The 21562-nt window shown below is 33.2% G+C and overlaps 1 protein-coding gene across 3 annotated transcripts in view; it reads right to left on the minus strand.

Annotated features, from left to right (window-relative positions):
• Positions 1 to 5031: 5031 nt before the first annotated feature.
• Positions 5032 to 21562, minus strand: part of LRRIQ1 (leucine rich repeats and IQ motif containing 1) — a 108441-nt gene continuing 91910 nt past the window's right edge. For all 3 annotated transcript variants that reach the window (XM_071765889.1, XM_071765868.1, XM_071765878.1), the window contains 2 exons: positions 19979 to 20099; positions 5032 to 5613 (listed from right to left, as the gene is read on the minus strand). In XM_071765889.1, the coding sequence (XP_071621990.1) occupies positions 5474 to 5613; positions 19979 to 20099 (261 nt within the window). In that variant the 3' untranslated portion in view covers positions 5032 to 5473. The remainder of the gene's footprint in view (positions 5614 to 19978; positions 20100 to 21562) is intronic.

The following is a 21562-nucleotide window of genomic DNA, read 5'->3' on the forward strand; positions in this document are numbered from 1 at the left end:
GAGAAAATCAAGCTCACTTAACACAGAGGCTTTTATCCTCTATTAGAATTTTAACGCAGCAGCTATGTCGATCTCTCCTAAAAATCTCTCTTGTGCAGGCACCTCAGGATACGCGTCGGGCACATTCCCTGTGGCTCAGCTAATTGGCAACGCCTATTTGCGTTCAGGCTTGAAATAATGCCTTGTGGAAAAAACAAAACAAAAGAAAACAAAAGAAGCAAACCAACAAACCAACATACACACACAAAAAAACCCCCAAGACAACAAACAAACAAACAAACAAACATTAAAAAAAAAAAAAGGAAAAAACAAAGCAACAAAAAAAACCAAGAAATTTTTTTCTAACCTCTGGTTTCTTTGTCTAAGAGTAATTTAAATGGAAAAGATAAACGCACTAGGAGTAAAGAAAACTCGACCCTCAGCCATCAACAAATATTTTTAAATCATGCTGTGTGATTTACATTACCAATGTAAAATACTTGTTGCTAAAGAGCTACCAACTGCACTTCAGACCCAAGTAATTTTGCATCTACCTGAGTATTTAGAGTTCTTTAGTGTTTGACGCAGCTTTCCCTCCCCACCTCCACCCTCACTATCTCCCCATCTTTATAAGAGCAACCAATCAACTAAGAAACTGAAAAAAGATTGCTAATTCCAAACAAATCTATCTGTCAATGAGGCCCAGGAGAGGATCAAATGCTAGTCCTTAGTAGCTAGATATGTGCTACCCTGTTGTGTCAGCATTTATATCACCAAAATAGTGGAGGAAGTCCATCTGTACTCATGAAGAACAATTTATCTTCTGCAAGTAACAGTGGAGCTCATAATGTCATTCATGGTCAGCCAGTCTTGGACAATCACACAATGCTTCTTACTAAAATTCTCCTTGAAAACCCAGTCCTAATGTACAGGAAATCATGGACCTTCATTAACATCTACCTAGTAAGGATTTTACTACTAATAAACCCATAGTACGACTTGGATTGCAGGAAGTGCCTTGAGGATGGATCCGGGGACACGTGGCTTGCTCTTTCCACTCCACCACCTACCTTGAAAACCAGGGGAGCAGTTTCTTCACAAGACCCACCAACTGCTTTAGTCTGATCTGCATTGTTACTTGCAGGCCATAACTATGTCTCTTTCTGTACACTATGCACATTACTCTGCTTTTCTGAAGGAGTTATCCCAATCCTACCTAATCACAGCTACATCCATGACCCATTGGCATCCCACTTTCATATATATATAACACAAGTTCTTAAAAGTGCTGCAGTAGATCACTGTGGGCTAAGATTTCCATTCTCTAAGACTTTATGCAACGATTAAATCAGAAGTGACTGTAATACATCTGCTTTCCACAGATTACTATTCAAAGCTCCTATACTTTTCACAACTTCTTTAAAGAATTAAATTAGTGTTTTTCACTCATGACTGTAAAAAGAAATAAACAAAACAACAGCTTGGTGGCATCAGGGGTTTTTTTTTGTATTTTTTTTTTTTTTCCCAGCTAGTACAGCTAAGTACAAACAGCTTGTGGTACCAGGCTACTCAATCTTTTGTAACATGGTTGAGTTCCTTTTCTGTCTTTTTGGGGCAATGTGGTCATAGCTACTTTTCATACATGTTTTTCTCATTACAGAAAAGCATATTAAGATATTGCAGTGTCTCAGAGTATTAGCCTGGGTTCCATTAATGCTAACAGGAGTATCTTCAGGAAGGGAAGACTGTAGTTCCATAAATGTACATTGCTATTAAGATATGACACTAAAATCATAGGGATATTGATCCAGTATATTCCTCACAGTGCGTGCAACAGTAGTAGTGGAAAACAAAGGGGCAATTTTGCACCCATGTCTCTGGGGCAAGATTTGGATGCCACTTGTGGCATGTTTTTGAAAAATCTGAACATTACATAGAGTAGACAATCCTTTAATGAATTCATGTTTGAATAATAGGATTTTTTATAGTTAATTATATTAACTAAGTCAAAATGCAACAGCAACTCACCCTGCACCACATAAAAGTTTATCCTACAGATAGTTAGCTTCCTTCTACTTAGAGATTTGTTGAAACAAGAAATCTATTTGAGCAATAGTCTTTGGAGTCAGCATGGTTACTGTTTGAGTGTCTTAACATAAAAGTAGCAAAATCTGCCTTTCATTCATGATGAAACATTTCCTCAAGGTCACAGTGTTTTGTCATTTGGGACTGGGTTATCTGAGTAACATTAGAGCCTCTTTCTCCTTGAGAAACTGCAATTTGGGGAGGACTTTTTTCTGCTGCAGGAGGTAATGATGCTCCTAGTGCTACTGTTCAAATGACGGAAGGGTTTAAAGAACTAGGGTTTAAAGAACTACTCCACAGGTAGTTCAGATAAGCTGCTCCAAAAAAGACATTCCAAGGATCTGCTCAGGGCAGTTCACAAAAAGCTTTTTAGTTCAATTTGGTGAATGACACCCGTAAGTGGATCAATGCATAAATGAACCTTTCTTGTTTCATTCTCAAATTTGCGGTAATGCTTTTCTACATATCCAAGAGTAGAGCTTCATAGCTTCATATATCAAAAAAAAAAAAAAAAAAAAAAAAAAAAGATTTTTAAAAGACCTTACTCACATAAAGTCCCTCCTCTTTCATGTTAAAGGACTTACAGGAAACAGACAAAAGTAGTGAGGAGATGATGGTAGTGAGCCACAAAGAGATCTGGAGCACCACACAGGCAGTAGTACATCTGGAAACACACATTTTCAGGGATTTGTGGTGCAGGTTTTGCCGTGCCATCACTGTGACTCACAGTCACTCTGACATCAGAACTGATTGCCAGAGAAAATTACTTTTATGAATATGTTGTTGTCCTAAATGGGAACTGATGTATCTGGAGGTAGGGCTGGAGGGGAGAAAGAAATGAAGAAGAAAAAAAAAGCAGAAGAAAACTAAAAAGAAAAGAGGGAGAAGGAAAAAAAACCCACCTGAGAATAACACAAAGAAAGCGTGAAGCAGCTTTCTGCTGTGCACAATAGGGCTTGAAAAAAATCATGTCATAAATACGTGTAGCATTCACGTCACCTCTAACCTTACACACTGCAAGATGTGACCAGGAACCGTAGCCGTTTGCCCAGTTTTGAGGTTGCTTCACCTCGTTCCTGAAAGCAACAGAAGTCTTCCCTTTAGCTTGAGCACCTCACATGTTTATCCATAATTGACCAGACTCTTACTTTCAACACTGCAATTCTTAAAAGATCCTGTGTTGGATAACATTATCCTATTACATATCACTATGTTATGTAATGAAAACAGCAACATATTTTGGTATACTTTGTAACTTCATTTTTGTTGTGTATCCTACTTAACCTATGCATGACAATACTAACTATTGGAATAGCAGACTAAGCACATCAGGAGCCTGAAAAGGAAAGTCAGCACATATTGTGACTCCAAGTATTGTTATTCCAGGTTGTAATTTCATAAATAGTATGTCAAAAAGCTATTGTTTTTCGCTTCGTAAAATAAAATGCCTTTAGTAATGTTTCCAGAACATGTTATTTAGGCTTGGAGGTATTTCTCATTCAGAAACACCTAGAAAGCAGAAGAGATCATGTATGATGACTTCTACACCACAGATATGAATGTCAGAGATATAGAAAGATTTATGAAATCTGAAACACAAATTTCTGTTATTTACAGCTGTAGTGATGTGCAGTACACTACGGATGCTCTAGACAAATAGAAAAATTTGCACGAAGAGTTAAACTGCTCGAATTTTCATTTTTATCTCCAGTTAGTATGTGTAACAGCGGTGTGTTTATTTTCTGACCACACTGCCATGTATAGGGGAAAGCATTTTGAACTAATAAAGTTTTTTCCTACAAAAACTATATCCTTGATGATACGCATGAAGACACAAAAATTCTAGTCTTTGTTGGTGACATTTAAAAATCACTATATAGCAGATCTGGAAACCCAGTTACTACAGTATACTCGCTATGTACCTTCGGAAACTAACAAGATAACTTACACACCTAATAACACTTTATACCCTGGTAGTAACTACAGCATTTCTATACTGAGGTCAAGTGGCCTTCATTGATCATCATTCCTCAGAAAAGTTAAGAAATCTTTTTCTGAAGTAGGTGGCACTGCCTTTGGAAAAGTAAACTGACACCAAACCCAGCATGTTGATTCAAACGTGCAAGACTGAGGGGTTTCCATGAGATCAGCCATCATTTAGTCTGAAAGAGACTGTGAGCACCCACAAAAATGGAGATAACTGCTTTAAATCCATAGTCATATGTATAAGGTAGCCTAAAAAGCACCTTGCAAAATAATGTCATGTGGAGCTTAAGTACATTTTAAAAAGAGCCACAACATAATAATTTACGTTCTTTACTGAGTGAAGTTTCAATCCCCATTATCCACCCCATCTCACTCTCAGTCTGTAGTGGGTTGAGGCTTCGCAATGTTGGACAAAAACAGATGAGGAAATCCCAAAGACAGGCTTCTGTAGGTCGAGTTAGCAACTTTGACCCTCAAAGTAGGAAATATTAAAATAATGTTAGGCTTTGAGATCAAGGAATATTTTCTGTTCTGTGTGTTGATGCATAAAGCATTCACTAGAAGTAATGAGCTAGATATCCATGAGTAGCTGAAACCACATTTCTTGTCTTTCACTAGATCACCTTGCACCACAAAGCTTTCACACATGGGTCTGAAGGAGTCTGGCTACCTGAGCAAATAAAGTTGGGGTACCTCTGGCATGTAGATGTAATGCTAGATTAACCCCGACCAAAGTGAGAACTCAGTAAATCAATTTTTTTCTTTAATCTTCAGGAAATTTTTAGAAGTCCTTTAAAGTGTAAAACTGTAATATGTTGCTTTATAATGTTATGACCATAATTTAGGATGAAAATTCTAGGGGACTTACCATATTATTAAAAAAAAAAAACTAAGTGCATCCCCATCATTTGTGAACTTGTGTTGCTTCTATTCTACACAGACTTCCCTAAGAATAACATTGTTGGCTGTTATAGCTCACAATTCGGTTTGCAAGCATGTATTTTATTTGTGAGAAAATTATAATTCTGTGTTTTGATTTGTGACATACATCACATGAGCATGACCCATTATTACATTGGCAAGTCTCAGACAGTTCTTATAAGCAAGCCTAAACTTGTTCACCGTAAAATAATCCTTATAGAATTATTCAGTTCTGCATTCTATACCACAGGAATGTTTAAGCATTTGAAAACACAAACTATGAAAATTTACTGACAGATATAAAATATTTTAATGAAAAAAATTATAAATCCAAACTACTGTAACCATGTATGATAGAATAAGTCAAATGTAGTTAACTGAAACTGTTTATATTGTTAACAAATAAGAATCCAAAAATTCATATTCACAGGCTTAAAAAGAAACAGCTCACCATATCCTCTCTATATTTGATTAAATCAACTAGTCCAATTATCTCCAATATTCAGGTAATATTTTTAAGTGTTTGCCTTTTTTTGCCTGCTCCCCATCCTCCGCTGAGCTGCACTGGATGGTCTCGAAATGATATCCGTTCTCTATGAGAGGGACCAAACCGCGATTTTTCTGGAGCAGATATATTCTTTTCTAAACAATAAACAGACACGTGAAATTAATGAGAAAAAAATCCCAACTCGTTAAATTTATCTGCATCATATTACTTTTAAGATATACATAATTTGATAGCACAAAAATTTTCTAATTATTGTAATTATTAATGGCTCACTGTTTTAAAAGTAATACAAGCATTTTTACAAGGTAGTACTTTTTAAAAAAACAAAATCCTTATTGAAATAGACAAAAAATTATTACAAAAAATACTTCTTTTTCTAAAAGTGCCACTATCTTTCCCTTTTGAGCCTTATTTTAAACACATATAAAGCTATGCAATGCTTTTAACATAGAAACTAGCAATGTCTTTCATGGAGAACTTATTCAGAACAGATATCGAACTAACAAGTCATTGTTCTACTATATTAGTATAAATAAAAGAACAATTTGTTTTTTTCAAAGCCCTGGAATACTTAAATGTTGATGCTGAATGGTGCCCCAGCAAATTTAAGCACACAGAAATACATGAAATAATCACTTTCATTGGCACGCACAAAGATGCTTGTGTAACTTAGTAGTTTCTACAAAATACTTGCAACAATTGTTTAAATAAAACAAGCAGCAGACCTAACTAAAAGCAGAATCTTAATTTTTCACAAACCAACACTTTACAGGTGGAAATATCTTTCTTAGACATTTATAAGGAAGAAAGCAAGACAATTCAAGCTTTGCAAGAGAATGATATGATGTTCACAGTAAAACAGCTTCTATAGAGTAAATATATGAATATATGTTATATATTAAATTGTATTATACTATATTACATTCTGTATTACCACATTATTATATATTATCAATATTTTATTAATATATAATTATTAAGATACAATAATATTAATTATTAAGATACAATTATTAAGTATGTTTAAAAAATATAAAAATAGCATGCTATTAAGCTCATCAGATAAAAAATTTATGAACTCCTTTTGGCATTTATGAAAGAAAAAGATTACTAACTACGTATCTTTAAAGGATTTTTGATATTTTAACTTTTTAGTACTTTTAAGTAGGAAAATTAGCTTTATAACAATATATAGTCCCCCAAAATTAAAAAAAAAAGCTTAAGTCATATGACTGATTATAATTCTGCCTATTAATAATTTTAACATGGCTATAAATTTCAAACAGTAAGAACCTCCTTGCTTTCCCATGGATGCTCTTCCGTAATCTTTGAGACCTAAATGTCAGGAGTGAGTGTTTCCCAGACTACAGTTCCTTCTTTTACAAAGTTTTAAATTATTGCAAACATAGCTCAGTAAATAATTCTCTCTTTTTGCAATCAAGAGCCTTGAAGTATTTTTAACATGATCTCCATTCATTTGCTTGTATCTCTGTAGCTGGAATAATTCTATTTTTTTTCTTAAAATATGTAACTTAATCTAGGTCAACATGATAAAGGTTTAAAATACTAATGTCTTGTTTTTACAGGATTCTCAGTTTCCTTGTCTTTGTATCCTTTCATGTTACACCTCAAATGGTAGCAGATATCTCTTGTTTAGAAAGGTTTTTGTTAAAGCGCAAAGAATAACGTTATTTAATCAAGCTGTAATCTTTCCATGAATTCTTTTGACTGGGAACCATAATGTATTCACTGAAGGCTGAAACCCTTAAATTAGTAAATTAAGTGTTAATTAGATAATTAGTAAAACTTCAAAATATATCTAACATGGAACACATATTTTAAAATTTACATCCCTTCTGAAATTTAAATAGGTGTTTTCTGAAGTTGCAAAGTTTTAAAGAACAAAAAGAACTAAGTCTGCGTTCTTTGACAAAAAAAAAAAAAAAAAAAAAAAAAAGAAAAAGGAAATGGCTGTTGCATGTTTTGACTTGAAAAGAAATTTGGGGCCAACTTATGCTTGAGACTGTTTCCTATGTACTCTTCTTCAACGCTGTAACAATGATTCAGGTAAAATAGAAACACCAGTTATTTATTCTGTATTTTGATCAAGCAATTATTGTTTTTTATTATGTTATTTAAAAAACAAAATAAACACTAATGACACAACAAAACCACAACATTAAATGTGAGAATTATTCAAAAAGCGATAGAGGCAACACAGCAAGAGAGGAAGTCAGCCACATCCTAAGAATCAAATCTGTGTTATTTCTGAACTGACAGCCTCATTTGTTTATGAACCTGTCTGTAGTGCTAAATAATATTTTCACAATGAACTTCAGAAATCTCCAAATGCAGGTTTCTGGCTTCCTATTTATAATTCATTGGAAATGTTATATTGTCCTTCCACTACTATGGAAGGTATATTATTATTCCATTAAAAAATCTCCAAAGACTTGTTTTAATTTGCCACAAGAAACTCATCAGAAGTCTTCATGAATTATTGATATTCTCTTTTATTTTGGCAGAATAACAGCCATATTGGTCATAGCATGAATTGTGCTTGTCTAACTTCAGAGTCAAAAGCCCACAAATTTCCTTTCTTTGTTTTTAATTATAACTGACTTATGCATATGTTTAGCATAGTGAAATATTTTGTGAGTAAAATGTAAAAACTTATTAATCTTGAGTGCATATAAGCTGCCTGACAAAACAATGTTTTAGATGTCTGTGAGAATCATTGCTCAGGATTTGTAAACCCTCAGTAACTGAGCAGGGTAACTTCCTCAGCCTGAAGGTATTTTCCTAAAATCCTAGGTACTCTAAAGATGTAAACTCTCTGCTCCCTTGAATGGATGTTTAACAAATCAAAGTCTGTCCCAAAGTCTGACAGGCACATCTCTTATCTAGTCTGAAGTGCTCCTAGGGTCAGCTTTAAACTTTACTATGCAGCAGTGACTGAGGCAAACTGAATCAAAGCACAGATGACTGTATTCTTTATTTCCATTCTTCACACAGCCCTCAGCACTTTGAGGCAAATGAAATAAAGCCATTGTAGGGAACAATCAGCCAATTTTGAATTAAGTATCCACAAGATAGGTTTTTTGTAAAGGACTGCAAATCCCTCCCATCTCCCCATCTTTGAAATCAGCATAATTAGGCTTCCTCTTTTGATAAAGCACTCTTGATATCTGCTAATAGTACTAAGAGATGGGTATTACTATCAGCATGGCTTTTCCAGTTATTGGACTAACTGGAGTGATTAGTGATAGAACTGGCACAGATGTCCAATCCTTAAGAAGCAGTCTCAGACACAGATAGAAATCGGACCAGAGTATAAATGTATTGAAATTTGCTTACTTCTATTCATATTATATCCAATTCTCAGTCATTAGACCCACAGATTGCTAGTGGCTGAAATGTTAATTATGATTGAAAACTGTGTCATAAGGAAAGAAACACCTCATTTACACTTAAAGGTATTAGTAAAATATGAGGTATATTACTATTGTGGTTCTTTTGTTTAGAGTTTAATGAAAGAACGAACAGAAAGAAAAGTGAAAATATAGGTGGACTTAACTGATTTATGATACATACGACCAAAAATTGCTATGCTTCTTTTTATTTCATGCCATTTTCTATTTCAATGAAAATCAAGGTATGAGGAGTTTTGGGGTGAAGTAAGAGCAGCTTTGTACTTTGTATGAAGTATCTAGGTAGAGTCTTGCAGACGTAAAAGTATTACATATGAATGAAGACTAAAAATCGGTTATTTTGTTGTCAATTTCAATTGTTATTTTATTGTGTAATTTCATTGGTTTATGAAATTTTTTTATTTTAAGAAAAGGAGAAAAATAATAGAAAGTGAAGAGGATATTTACTTCAATGTACAGAAAAATAAATGAAAGTTTCACCAAAGAACGATTAACAGCAAATTAAAACCTATTCTTTTTATTTTAAATGCTCTGCCAAGGATAAACCTGAAGCGTTGCAAGGTCAGATATGCAGTTATTATGAAAATATTAAAAAACACCATGAGATCCTTTAACTATTCTTCAGGGTGTACTTTATTTGAAAGTCTCCATTTATCTCTCAGAAGGTTTTTTTTAGAGAGCCTACAGCTTTCTCTTACAGTGTTACTAATGATGTAAACAGTTTTATACCAAGCTTGGATTTGAAGTATCTCAATTTTTCCCTAAACTGTCTTGCAGGTGAGTGGCTTGTGTATTAGCATATAGGAGTGAATAAAAGTGCTATTATCAGAACTTTTTGACTGGTAAAATAAAAGGTGACATTTAAAGTAATATTTTGCTATAAATATAAAAAAATATGTAAGGCATATCGTTCAAATACACATGGTATGCACATGTGTAGCTGTGATTCATGAATAACTGTAAGCATCAACTTAACACTTTCTCTTCGTGTTATGTTCCATGAGTATATTTGTAAAGGGCTTTACCTAAAGGCAACAACAAATTGTTTCATATCAATGAAATATCTTTACTAAACAGAAATATCTTTACTAAATATAAATTAGAATTATTACACTGGTGTTACTCTGTAAAGTACTGATATTTTTGACAACCATATTAATAACAATAATATCTTCTACCATTACTGGTACTAGAATTAAACAGAACCTAGCACGTGTACTAAGTATAATTTAACATGATAGATAGTTATAATAATACCCACATATGGGAATAAAATCTTAGCCAAGAAAAGCAATTTAATTTCTCCTATCCAAAACTATGCTTTGGAAAACAGGCTGTAACAGTTATTTACTGTACGTCCATTTAATTGTAATATTTGACTATATGAAGATCCAGTGTAGTCTGAGAGCTTTTCAAGAGCCTGTATATATCAAATAACCATTTCTTTTGAGTATGTGATGAAAGCTTGTTTTGGGTTAAGTTAACATGCTTCTATTTCTAAGCAGTCACTTTTCTGTTGTTTAATCTGTTTTCTGCTATTGATTTGTTCTGGTCTTTTTTGGTTAAAGCCTGGGCCTTTTAACAAATGTCAAGGTTTACATATCCTCTGTTTTGATAAGTAATGCAATATGTAAAATGCTTTGAATCAAATTCTTGGTGTCCAAGAAGAAAAGCTTTGTTAAACAGGTTATGATAGAAATTTTATGATGTATAGTAGACGTCATAGGGCATTTATCGATCCACCTAACGTTGTGTGTCTGGAGGTATAATTTATGTCAAAGTCCCTACCATATTGTATTACTTAAGAGCAGATACAGCATAAGAAGTCATAGAGAAAAAACTTCAACATTTTAATGAAAGTGACCAGAACGAATCCTTAGCAGCAAAGCGTTTACATGAACTTAAGCTCTGAAAAGAAGCTAGGTTCAGCAGGTCTGTGAAAAAGGTAAATGCTACAGTCCCATACGAGTTACTTTTTAATACCGTAACTTATGGCAATACTGAAATGGGATAAAAATATATATTTAAAAAATTTAATTGTTTACTTAAAACCAAAAATACATTTACTGTATTGGGAAGATTTATTCAAAATCCTACACAATGTCTGAAGGTATATCTCCTTTTCATATAGAGATTTGAAGATAAAGCATACTCATGATTAATTTTTTTTTTTTTTTCTGTAAGCAAATGATTAATTTTGTCTGTAAATCCTCTTGACTTCAAGTTGGTAGGACTAGAGGCTAATCTTAAAATTTTATAGAAACAGTATTATCTTTGTTTATCAAACAGTGATGCTGTTCTAATGAGATTATGCTGTCAATTACATACTTGAATACACTGAGCTCTGAAATGTCTCAGCCACATGAAAGAATTCAGATAGATAAGTGTTTCAAATAAACAGCATAGTAAACATAATGCTCCAAATCTGTTCCTGTAAAATATAAGATTTCCCGAACTACAAACAGGACTTTTAGCACCACTGGTTATTAAAATTCAATAATACATACTCAGTATCTGCCTTTGGCTTAAGTTTTTTGAAAGGTCAGTAACTTCTAAGAAAATATGTGAAATAGTTACGTTGCCCTCGGCAAAGGGACTTGAGGTCCACCAAATAACACAGCCTTGCTTGTAGGATCTTTCCAAATTTACATCAAGTATATACAAGTTGAAGTTCTTACGTGATTAGAGGAGACGTTCTTGATTTTCTCTGGCTATATTGCTTAAAATATCAGTCAGCATGGAAACATGCTTTGCCATGATGCTACATGGAGCTCAGCAAGACCATTCCTAAAAATAATGTTGAAGATCATGCTAGGTCAGGGAACTTAAGAAATTGCTTGTTTCATTCCCTCTGTGGCAGATGAAGCCTACCTACAGGAGTGATGGAGAGGATAAGAACCAATGTTCCCACAGAAAGAAAACTGAGAGAAGAGGCAGAGGCTTTGAATTAAAACCTGAGAGAAAAATTAGACTATTTTGGAGCTAAGGTGAGAGAAACTAAGGCTAACTTGGGAAGCAATACCCTCACATAGCTGACAGAAGAGACTGGAGTGACTTGACAAATAGTCTGACACAGCAGAGAAAAAACGTGGGGAAGAAGCAATTGTGAATTGGAAATGGGGAACTGAATAAATAAAAAACACAGATTAAGAGCACTAGATGGGCCCTCAGATTTTACACAATTAAAAGAAGTGAAAATACAGATGATGATGAGAAAGGATACAGAGAATAAATATATTAAGAGTCTGGACTCAAGATCTGCCTAAACAGTATGCTAAATAAGGCCAATTTTTGAGGAGATTTAAACTAGGAGATGATGAATCTGAGAAATACTGGCAAGGAATAGCTGGATACAACAGGGAAATAGAGAGAGAGGAAAAGGGCAATCAGACAAGGATGCGTGGATCTAAACACAATACTCAATGGTGACTGGAAAGGAAGCCTATTAATAGATGGGAGAAGAAACTTATGTTGGAGCAAGAAGTTGGAGGAGCAGAAACAAGAATTGTTCATATTAAAATAAAGGATTGGGGAACACAAGTGTGGAAAAGTCAGAAGTGAAAAAGAGACAAAACAGAAGGAAAAATAAACAAGGAGAGAAACATCTTGTGGAAAAAATCTACAGACACATCTTTGCCACGCAATACTAAAACTCTGTAGCATCCCAGCATTTATTTACAGGGTCTTTCTGTGCAATGACTTGAGAAATATTTTTCAAGCTACTTCAGAAATATCCCACAGCAAAGGAAATCTGTAATTGTTATTATTTATTCATATCATGTGACATAAATCCTTGTGGCATGTAAATCAATGTCTCAGAATGGTTATTCGTTTTTTTTTTTTTGGCTTTTTTTTTTTTTTACTTGTTTTCTCTTTTAGAAAAGCCAAACAACTATCCCCAAGAACACCCAAACTCTATTAAAATACTATCAGGCTGTAAAGTTAAGCACATAAAATTTAGGAAATTCCTCTGTGTATCTGTTATGCATAGTTCTTGAGCTATTTTCATAATTCAAAACACAGATGGTAAAATTACGTGAGAAAATGGATTGTTTTCCTCCCTGGCCTGCTAAATTTAATGAAAGTTCTAAATGCCTTTTAAAACCTGCATTTATGTAATTTTAAAAATACATAACCTCAAAGTGAATTAAGCTGTAGTTTATAAATTAGCATTCTGTAGTCTGTTCAAACAGATTAGGTATGTGCTGTTCAATAGTTAGTTCATACATAAAAAAGTATATATGAATCTCTATAATAATTTCAAAGGGTTAGAAAAGCAGTATCTTTCGTATGTTTAACAAATAGAAAAAAAGTTCTTATCCTGCAGAATCTGTTAAATTTTCATGTACATGTATGCAAAATTCTAAACAAGTACTTTCCTAGTCCAGCTTTTCTTCTTCTTAATCACACTAGACAAATTTCTAAAACACTGAGGCATGGAAATCAATGGTATTACACTGATGAGCCAGACCATGTATCATACTGAAATCTGGCTTTGATTGAACCAGGATTTCACCCCAGAAATTTACTTCTACCTTCATGATTTTATGTTCATTTTTGAGAGAATCCTTCTCAAGCAGATAATGTTAAAATAAACAACTCTGCACATAAACAGTGACATCTATGCTGATTAACTTCACTTCCAAACACAGGATTTATATCTTTATTAGAAATAAATCAAAGTACTACCTCATTTTTCCTATTTTCAGAGTTATAAACTGTTGAATTTTTAATAGCATTTCTTGAGGTAACACTACATTCCTACTGTTTGTCAATACATCTTGTTTGTCAATACATCTTGTCAATACATCTTGAAAATCAGTTACTGAGTTTAGAAAGCACTGCAAGAATCAGTTAGACCTGTAGTGTCACCAGTTATCTTTATTTTATGATCTTTATTTTATCTGTCTTTAACATTACTCCTTTCTTGACATGTCAGCTTCTGTATACTTTATCTGGTTCACAAATGAGGAGAAGGCCCCTTCCCTTTCCTATGCTATCATTCTTTCATCAGCACGTACATAAACATTATGCAAGGATGATCTATATCATTAGTATTATTTCTGCAGATAGGAAAATTTATGTACATGGATCCAAAATGACAATCATAATATCAATCAACAGGCTAGTGACAGAAGTGGAAAAAAAGCCAGAAGTCTTCAAAATGAAGTCAAATATCTTCTCTCATGTGGATAAAATATAACCTACTGGTACCACAGATTTAGCATACATAGAAAAGTAGGCTTTACTATCTAAGCCTGCACCCTATCTAAGCCTGTCACATGTTTTCACATATAGGGCAGAGTAAAGTTCAGTATACTAAAACTATTTAAAATATCATGAAGATTATTATATTGATTTATCAATTTCTAACACAGCAATTTTTATCACTGATTATTTAAAAGAAAACATCAATGTCAGATGAAAAATCTGGATATTAAACCATATTAAGATAATGAGCTTTATCTTCCTGCAGCATAATCCCAGGACATAAGCGAGTTCTCATTTGGAAGTCATTAAAGAACCTCAGATTCATAGAAAATGAATATAGATTCCCTAGTGTGCCACTGCTAAACCATCCAGTGTCTCTGGGTGGTTTTTTGCCTAGGTACCTTCTATTCTTGCATGTCTGAAGTTTTCAAGACTTAGTCTATTTTGCATGCTTTCTGCCTATAACATAGGTTTAATAGGTTTCTAACTCTTTTCTTTAACTATGTAAATACTATGTATTAACTTGTATTAAATGTATGTATTAACTAACATGTCAGACTGATATTTTTTTTTCCTGAGGCATATTTTGTATTTTGTAAGATATATAGAGGTACCTGCATGGAAAATAATATGTTGAAAGGATATTCAAAACAATATTCATATTTTTCTAGTAAGTATCTAGTAAATTGCAATTAAGAACAGTAGAACCCTTTCTCATCCATTTTAGGCCTTAATTTCCTCAGCACAAAAATATTATTAGTATGAAATTATGTCACTGTCTTTTAATGGACAAAATACTTGTCCACCAACATTTATGTGGATGTGGATTACAGAAGAGACAGTTTTATTTCTAAAATTATGGCAGCATTTCTGATTTATAAGGTAAATTTGGTTCAGGAGCTTGCTGATGATAGTAAGTAATTTGTACTGTAAATATATTCTATAAATTTATAGAATTTCTACACATTTCTAAGGGAAGACATAAATTTTACTGTTTTCTTCTAGGAAGTCTACTTAGCAGGAAAATGCCAAGAAATTGAAAAGACTACTAACTAAGTACTTGCATATTTGATCTAGGATCTAATAGGATATCCTAAGATCGAGGGTATTTTTTACTGAGCTGCTATATAAAAAACTTCTAATGCAGATGGCATAAGGAAAGGAAAAGGAAAAGGGCAAGGCAAGGAGAAAGGAAAGGAAATGAAAGGAGAAAAAAGAAGAAAAGAAAAAAGAACAGAAAAGGAAAGGAAAGAGAAGAGAAGGGAAGGGAGCGCGAGAGAAGGGAAGAGAAAAGAAAAAGAAGAAAAAAGAAAACAGAAAAAGAAAAGACCATCAGAAACCCCCTAGTAAAATATAAGTAAAGTCACGAAGAGAGAGCTTAAAAATGAGGTGTTTACTGCAGACAGGGAGTTTACAAATCTTAAATGAAAGACAGCAGTTATAGAACTAGATTGTATAGACAATAGTAATGCTAAGGAGAAAGGAGATGGAAAGCAGGAATTTTTTAAAGAAGTGAAGCTATACCATACAGGGCTTAAAACAAAATTGAAGACTTTCTAGGAATTCTCATTATAGAAAGAAAGGAAGGCAAAAAAATCTGTCAGGAGGAAAAATCAGGGGATTCTGTCAGGAGGAAAAATAAGAACTGAAAGATGTAAAATGGAAAGTGAAATAAAACTTACTCTTTGTTGTGTCCCCCCCCCCCCCTCTTTTTTTTTTTTTTTTTTTTTTTTTTTTTTTTTTTTTTCTTTCTTTCTTTCTTTCTTTTATTTTTCTTTTCCCAAGGAAAACAAGGAATTACAAGATTCAGGTCCAAATTTTTTGTTTGTTTGTTTTTCTGGAAAGCAGCATTTTATTGGTATCAGATGCTCCCCAAAAGCCTAGAATTCAGTGAAGAGAAAAATTAAGAAATCTGGGCAGTATTTAAAATAACAATTAGAGGCAAAGTTCCCCTTGCATTCCACTTCTGGAAATCCCTGTGAAAAGATTACAGTTCACGAGACAAGAAGTACAATGAAAATAAGGCTTAAGATTTGTGGAGAAAAGAAAACCACAAAACCATGATGATAGGTACATAACATAAACACATAGATAACCCATCTAAAAGTTTGACATTGTTTGGCCACAACCACATTTGGATGATGGAATGCTGTTGATGGTTGTTGTAGCCTACTCACAAACTAGACATTAGTATAAAAAAAAAAAATCACTTTTGTCTACCTAGGTATAAAAAATAGATACTTAAATTCTAATTCTTGTCACATATTTCCACACCCATCTTCTAGATTAGTGCTGACGACATTACCGCTGTTTAGGAAGGTATTAAAAAAAAACCAAAACAAACAACCATAACTAGCAATTCACACAAATAATTATGGAGTAAATAAAAATACCAATAAAAATGCCAATAAAACTACCAACGACTAATACTTCAGTCACGGAGGATGCTGACTGCAAGTCTCTAAACATCATTGCTAATGTATGTGTATTACAGAAATTACATCAGGAAAAAAGAAATTTTTTTTTCCTTTCCTTTTTCCCACAAGCAAGGTAAATTAATGTAGAAAATTTATAATCAGCAAAATCTCATTCACTTACAGAGATTAAGATCTTAGCACTCAATGGAGAATGGACAACAAATATACAACAACCAATCCCCCAAAAAACAATCACATCAAGAAATAGCAAAGAAAAATTAGCTAGTTACCAGGGAGTACGAAGAAATAGCTGCAATTTCTGAAGGAAATATAAGCTAATATGTTTGAGATGATAAGATACTGGCCATCAATACAGACAAGGTCCAACTGAACAACTTCTACTCTTTCTTAAGGTTTCATGTATTTATTTTTTTTAATATATACTGGGTGAATTGAACCCACAGTTAATTTTGCCTTTGAACATATAACATTGAACCACATCAAATACTTTTAAGTACACAAATGCTTTCCTTAAAATGAGATATACTATGTCCACAGCATTTCCTTTATTCCTTAATTAATTTTGTTTTGTCAAGGAACAGAATTAAGTTAGTTTAGGATTAATTCAACCTCACCCATGTTTTTCAGAATAAAAAGTAAACTTTATTGATAAAAACCTTAAAATTCTTTAACCAAGATTCTAAGAACCTACCCTTGGGAATAAGATCTACGGAAAGTGTATCGAATTTGGGTAGCTCTCCAAAATATTTCTGAAAATATAGTTATCCTTCTTTAAAAAGCCCTTCTGAATTAACAGATAATAGCTTTGAAGCACTGTGCATTTTAACTTTGCAAAAACATGATCACTCATGTACAGTCATGTCACTGCAGTATATAAAATGCATTTTGCTACAGCATCAAACGTATTTGAGGTTTTTTCAGAAAACATCTAAAAATCATTTATCCTTCATTTTTAGACTTCACTTTTCAGCCTGAAGGCTCTCAACAATTTATTGATATTATTAATGGAGTACATATTACAAATAGAAAATATATATGAAACTAATATCTGGTGTATACTAACATCTCAGAGTTGTATGGCAGGTTGCTGAACGCTCCTGACCAATAACTAAAACGAATTCTGAGCAGTAATCAGGATTATGGATGTTGAAAAATGAACTTAGTAACATTTTATTCATTAAAGTTTGTCAAATCATTGAGGTTGAATTCGTCTGTGAAATGATACAAAAGTAGATTTAAAAATTAATTCATACGGGAGCACCTCTAAGGTCACAATATTTTTTCTAAGCTCTTCTGTAATATATGTGCAGGATAACTCAAAGGGAATTCACCTACTAACCCACTAGAATAGTTTCTAAGCTTCTTCATTAAGAATTTCACAAATATTCATAAATATTTCAAAGAGCAAACCCAAGAGAGGCAATACAACAGGAAAGTATTTAATAATGACTACATTACAAATAAAGGCAAATTTCTAGTTTTCTGGATTAAGTATACCCAGGCCTAAAAATTTATTTTCAATCACTGAAAAGCAACATTTTTTGACAAAGAGTTGTAACATAACAGAAGTGCTAATATACTGCATATAAAGTTAATAGTAATGTCTGGTTTTATGTATAATGTGAAATACAATTTAGTGCATTCTCACTGTTTCATATCTCAAAGTGATGATGAAAAAATTTATACAGATTTGCATGCAGAAAAGTATATAGAAAGGCATAAGAACGGAGCCTTTTTTTCCCTAGTTCCTGCACTACTGAAAGGAGAATGAATGCATAATTGTGTTATATGCATTTAATGAAAATACATCTATGTTAGCAGACGCTGCAAACTGTCTCTCCATCTCTGCACTTATAACTCTGACAGTCGATAGTTCCTTCCTGCTCCTTTACTAGTCTCTTCTTTTGGAAGATATAATACAGTGACACTTTTTCTTTACACTTCTCAAGCTCCTAACACAGACAAGTTATACAGGTTTTTTTTTGCCAAAAGACCTTATTCTTACTTATTTTTCCAGATGGGTATATAGTTAAGGCTACAATCTAGACAGCACTTATACAGTAATATAAATTTAATAAAATATTTAACTCAATTATTCAGGATATGCATTCTAGTCTGAAGATATTAATATAATAATTTTGTCATTGACATAAATTGTTTAGATTCGTTTCACCTAATTCAGAATCTTAGTGGTTAGGAATCTCATCTAATTTAAATGATGGGGCTTCATCATTAGCCAATGGAGAGAAACATGAAAACTCAGGACACAATTAATTTTTTTTAAGATGGCAGGCAGAGAGAAAGAATCATATTCTTTCTCTGTGGATTCAGTTACCTTAGTATAGGATGATAAATTTTATCTAATTTAATTTTAGCAATGTAAATCAAGTGAATAAACAAATTGTTCACTTTTTGTGCCCATGGTGGGCAAGTATAATGTAAATAAATCCTTATCCTGAAGTCTTTCCAATAGAAATATCAAGTATTTTTACATGTTTTCCTTGAATTTTGTTCTTCACTGAAGTTGGAAATTCAGTATATAGGAAAGTACAGTCAAAAAACCAAATCCAGCAATTACATACGACTTATGAAACAACCAGATTTCTTTTTTGACGTAAAGCATTTGAAGAAACTTCAGTACTTAAACGCTTTAAGGAAATTCAAGAATTTTGCCAGTTATTTAATACTTTTTTATTTTCTGTCATGCACATTTTTTTGTGTGTTTATAATTTTATTTATTTGGGAAAGACATTGTACACAAATGACAAAATATACTATGTCATATCACCAGAAATATAATAACATCTTCTTCAATTACACAAAATAAAGCATGAAACTTAAAATGCTATAATTTTGATGACTTTCAAATATGATTTTTTTTTCATTTTTTATATCTGCAGATTCTTTTGTTAATTTGTATGACATTAGGAGTGGTAAAAATCCATCCATATCTTTAAAAGGATCCCCTGCCACTGAGCTATAGTAAGCTCAGTAGTATGCATAAACTACAGCACAATTGGTAATCAACATGTCAGAAATGTGTCTTGATTAGCATATGTGTTATGGTATTCAGTTAAGAAAAGATGTATTTTTAAAAATTCTTTTGGAGAAAAAAAATAGAACATTAAAAAACTTACTCTTTTATATTTTGGAGAAAAGAAAATATTTTAAGAACTCAATCATCAGAAGACGTAATGTCCATCAAAGGGAACTTGACCTGGGTTAAAATCACGAGAGGAAAGTCTTTTGATATTAATGACTCAGGTTTGAAACAGAACTGTAGAAAATGTATGAAAAAAATTTTATGTAAGAAAGAAATCAGAAGTAGCATGAGTTATTATGGATTTCAAGCATGCTCAGTTCCATCAAGCACTTTAAAGTGATCTCTAAAACTGATACTGAAAAAACCCATAACTTACTTGAAGATCTTGCTGAGTGTCTGTGTGGCTGCTTATTTTTTTCTCTGTTCTCAGTCAAAGAACTTCCACTGGCCATGGAAACAAGGTCTAAATCCGTGTCTTCTCTGCTTACCGGGCTTGCCTGCAAGCAGTGGGGGAGAATGTACACAACCATGAAACAAAATATAACATTTTCTGAATGCAGCTCACATTACCCCAAATAAACAAACAGGGTCTGTCAAACAACCTTCTTCAAAATGATACCACAATCCTTTATTGTTGCATAGGCTGAACAAATGCACTATGTCAAAGGTTTTTTGTAAATAAGAGCCGATCTTAAAATTGTGGTTTGTGATCTGAGTCAGTGCAACAACAAAAGAAAACATTTTAGTACAGTAATTTTGAAGAAAATCAATCTTGCAGACGGCTGATGAAACCTTAAACAGCTTAAGATCATTTACTGACCAGTCTATAATTTAAGTTATAGTTGAATGTCAGAGATGTCATATTGGATTATTTTCTGCAATATTTATGTTTTATCCAGGACATGTATCACTTCAATCAGTCAAGGGCCGAGTGAGTAATTTAATCTTCTACTCTTTTGCTAATTAACCATAACCAGCAGACAGCTTTTTAATTATACTTTAGGTAAGAGTATTATCTTAATCATAAATTTCTAACATCCAGGAGTAGTGCATTTTGGCATAAGGCATATTGCTGGGACATAATTATGGCCAAATAGAAATGAAAATCATATTTCATTTTCGCAATGAAGCCTTGTTTTTGGGAACATCTAGGGTAAAGGTTAAAAATACTGGACTGGAAGATACCCTACACTGTAAAGGGTAGACTATTAGTTTTGCAGAAATGATTTTGCATTTACTCAACAAGAACTCCCTTTTGTTGAAATGAAAAGCTATTCAACATCAAAAGCATCCATTTAACAATATTGTTGACTAGATACTGAGGATCAGTAACGATAATGGGGAAAAATCAGACACTGTAGAAGAGCAGTCTACAAAATCCCCAACGTAGAGCCTGTCAGCTGGAAGGTATTGATTATAAGGACATAAATCTTCCAGTCTCTGGACCTCCAGAAGTGAAGTCCAGGAGGCAGTTTAAGTCCTTCCATTATCTGGGCTGAATAACCTCAAATTCTTTCAGAAGCTAGGTGTTTAACAGAGTAGCATCCATTTTTTAATAAAAAACAACCAACAAACAAAAAAATGGGAAGGCTATGATAGTGGTAACATCACTGAACTTTTGCATAACATTGTAGTAGCTACATTGCCTGACTGGAAATCATGTGACTGCGTCTCAAGTCCTTTCTTGGGGGGCTTAAAGCCTGCAGTTCCCTTTTTCTCAGAAAAATGACATTACCATAAAGTTGTGGGCTATTCTGGAGGAGACAATCTCCAGACTTCCTGTTCAAACCAGTTCACTGAACCAAGAGCAGCATTGCACCAATGCAGACAGGCTTTGTAGTCCAGTCTAACTTAAAGAACTCAGATGAAATGGAGACCTGTTTCATTTCTTTGTCTTCATCCAGTCACTGTTTAATGTAAAGTTCATTGAAAAGTCCATGCATTTTCAAACTGACAACTG

This window comes from Heliangelus exortis, chromosome 1 (genome assembly GCF_036169615.1).
Source record: "Heliangelus exortis chromosome 1, bHelExo1.hap1, whole genome shotgun sequence".
Taxonomy (NCBI): Eukaryota; Metazoa; Chordata; class Aves; order Apodiformes; family Trochilidae; genus Heliangelus; species Heliangelus exortis.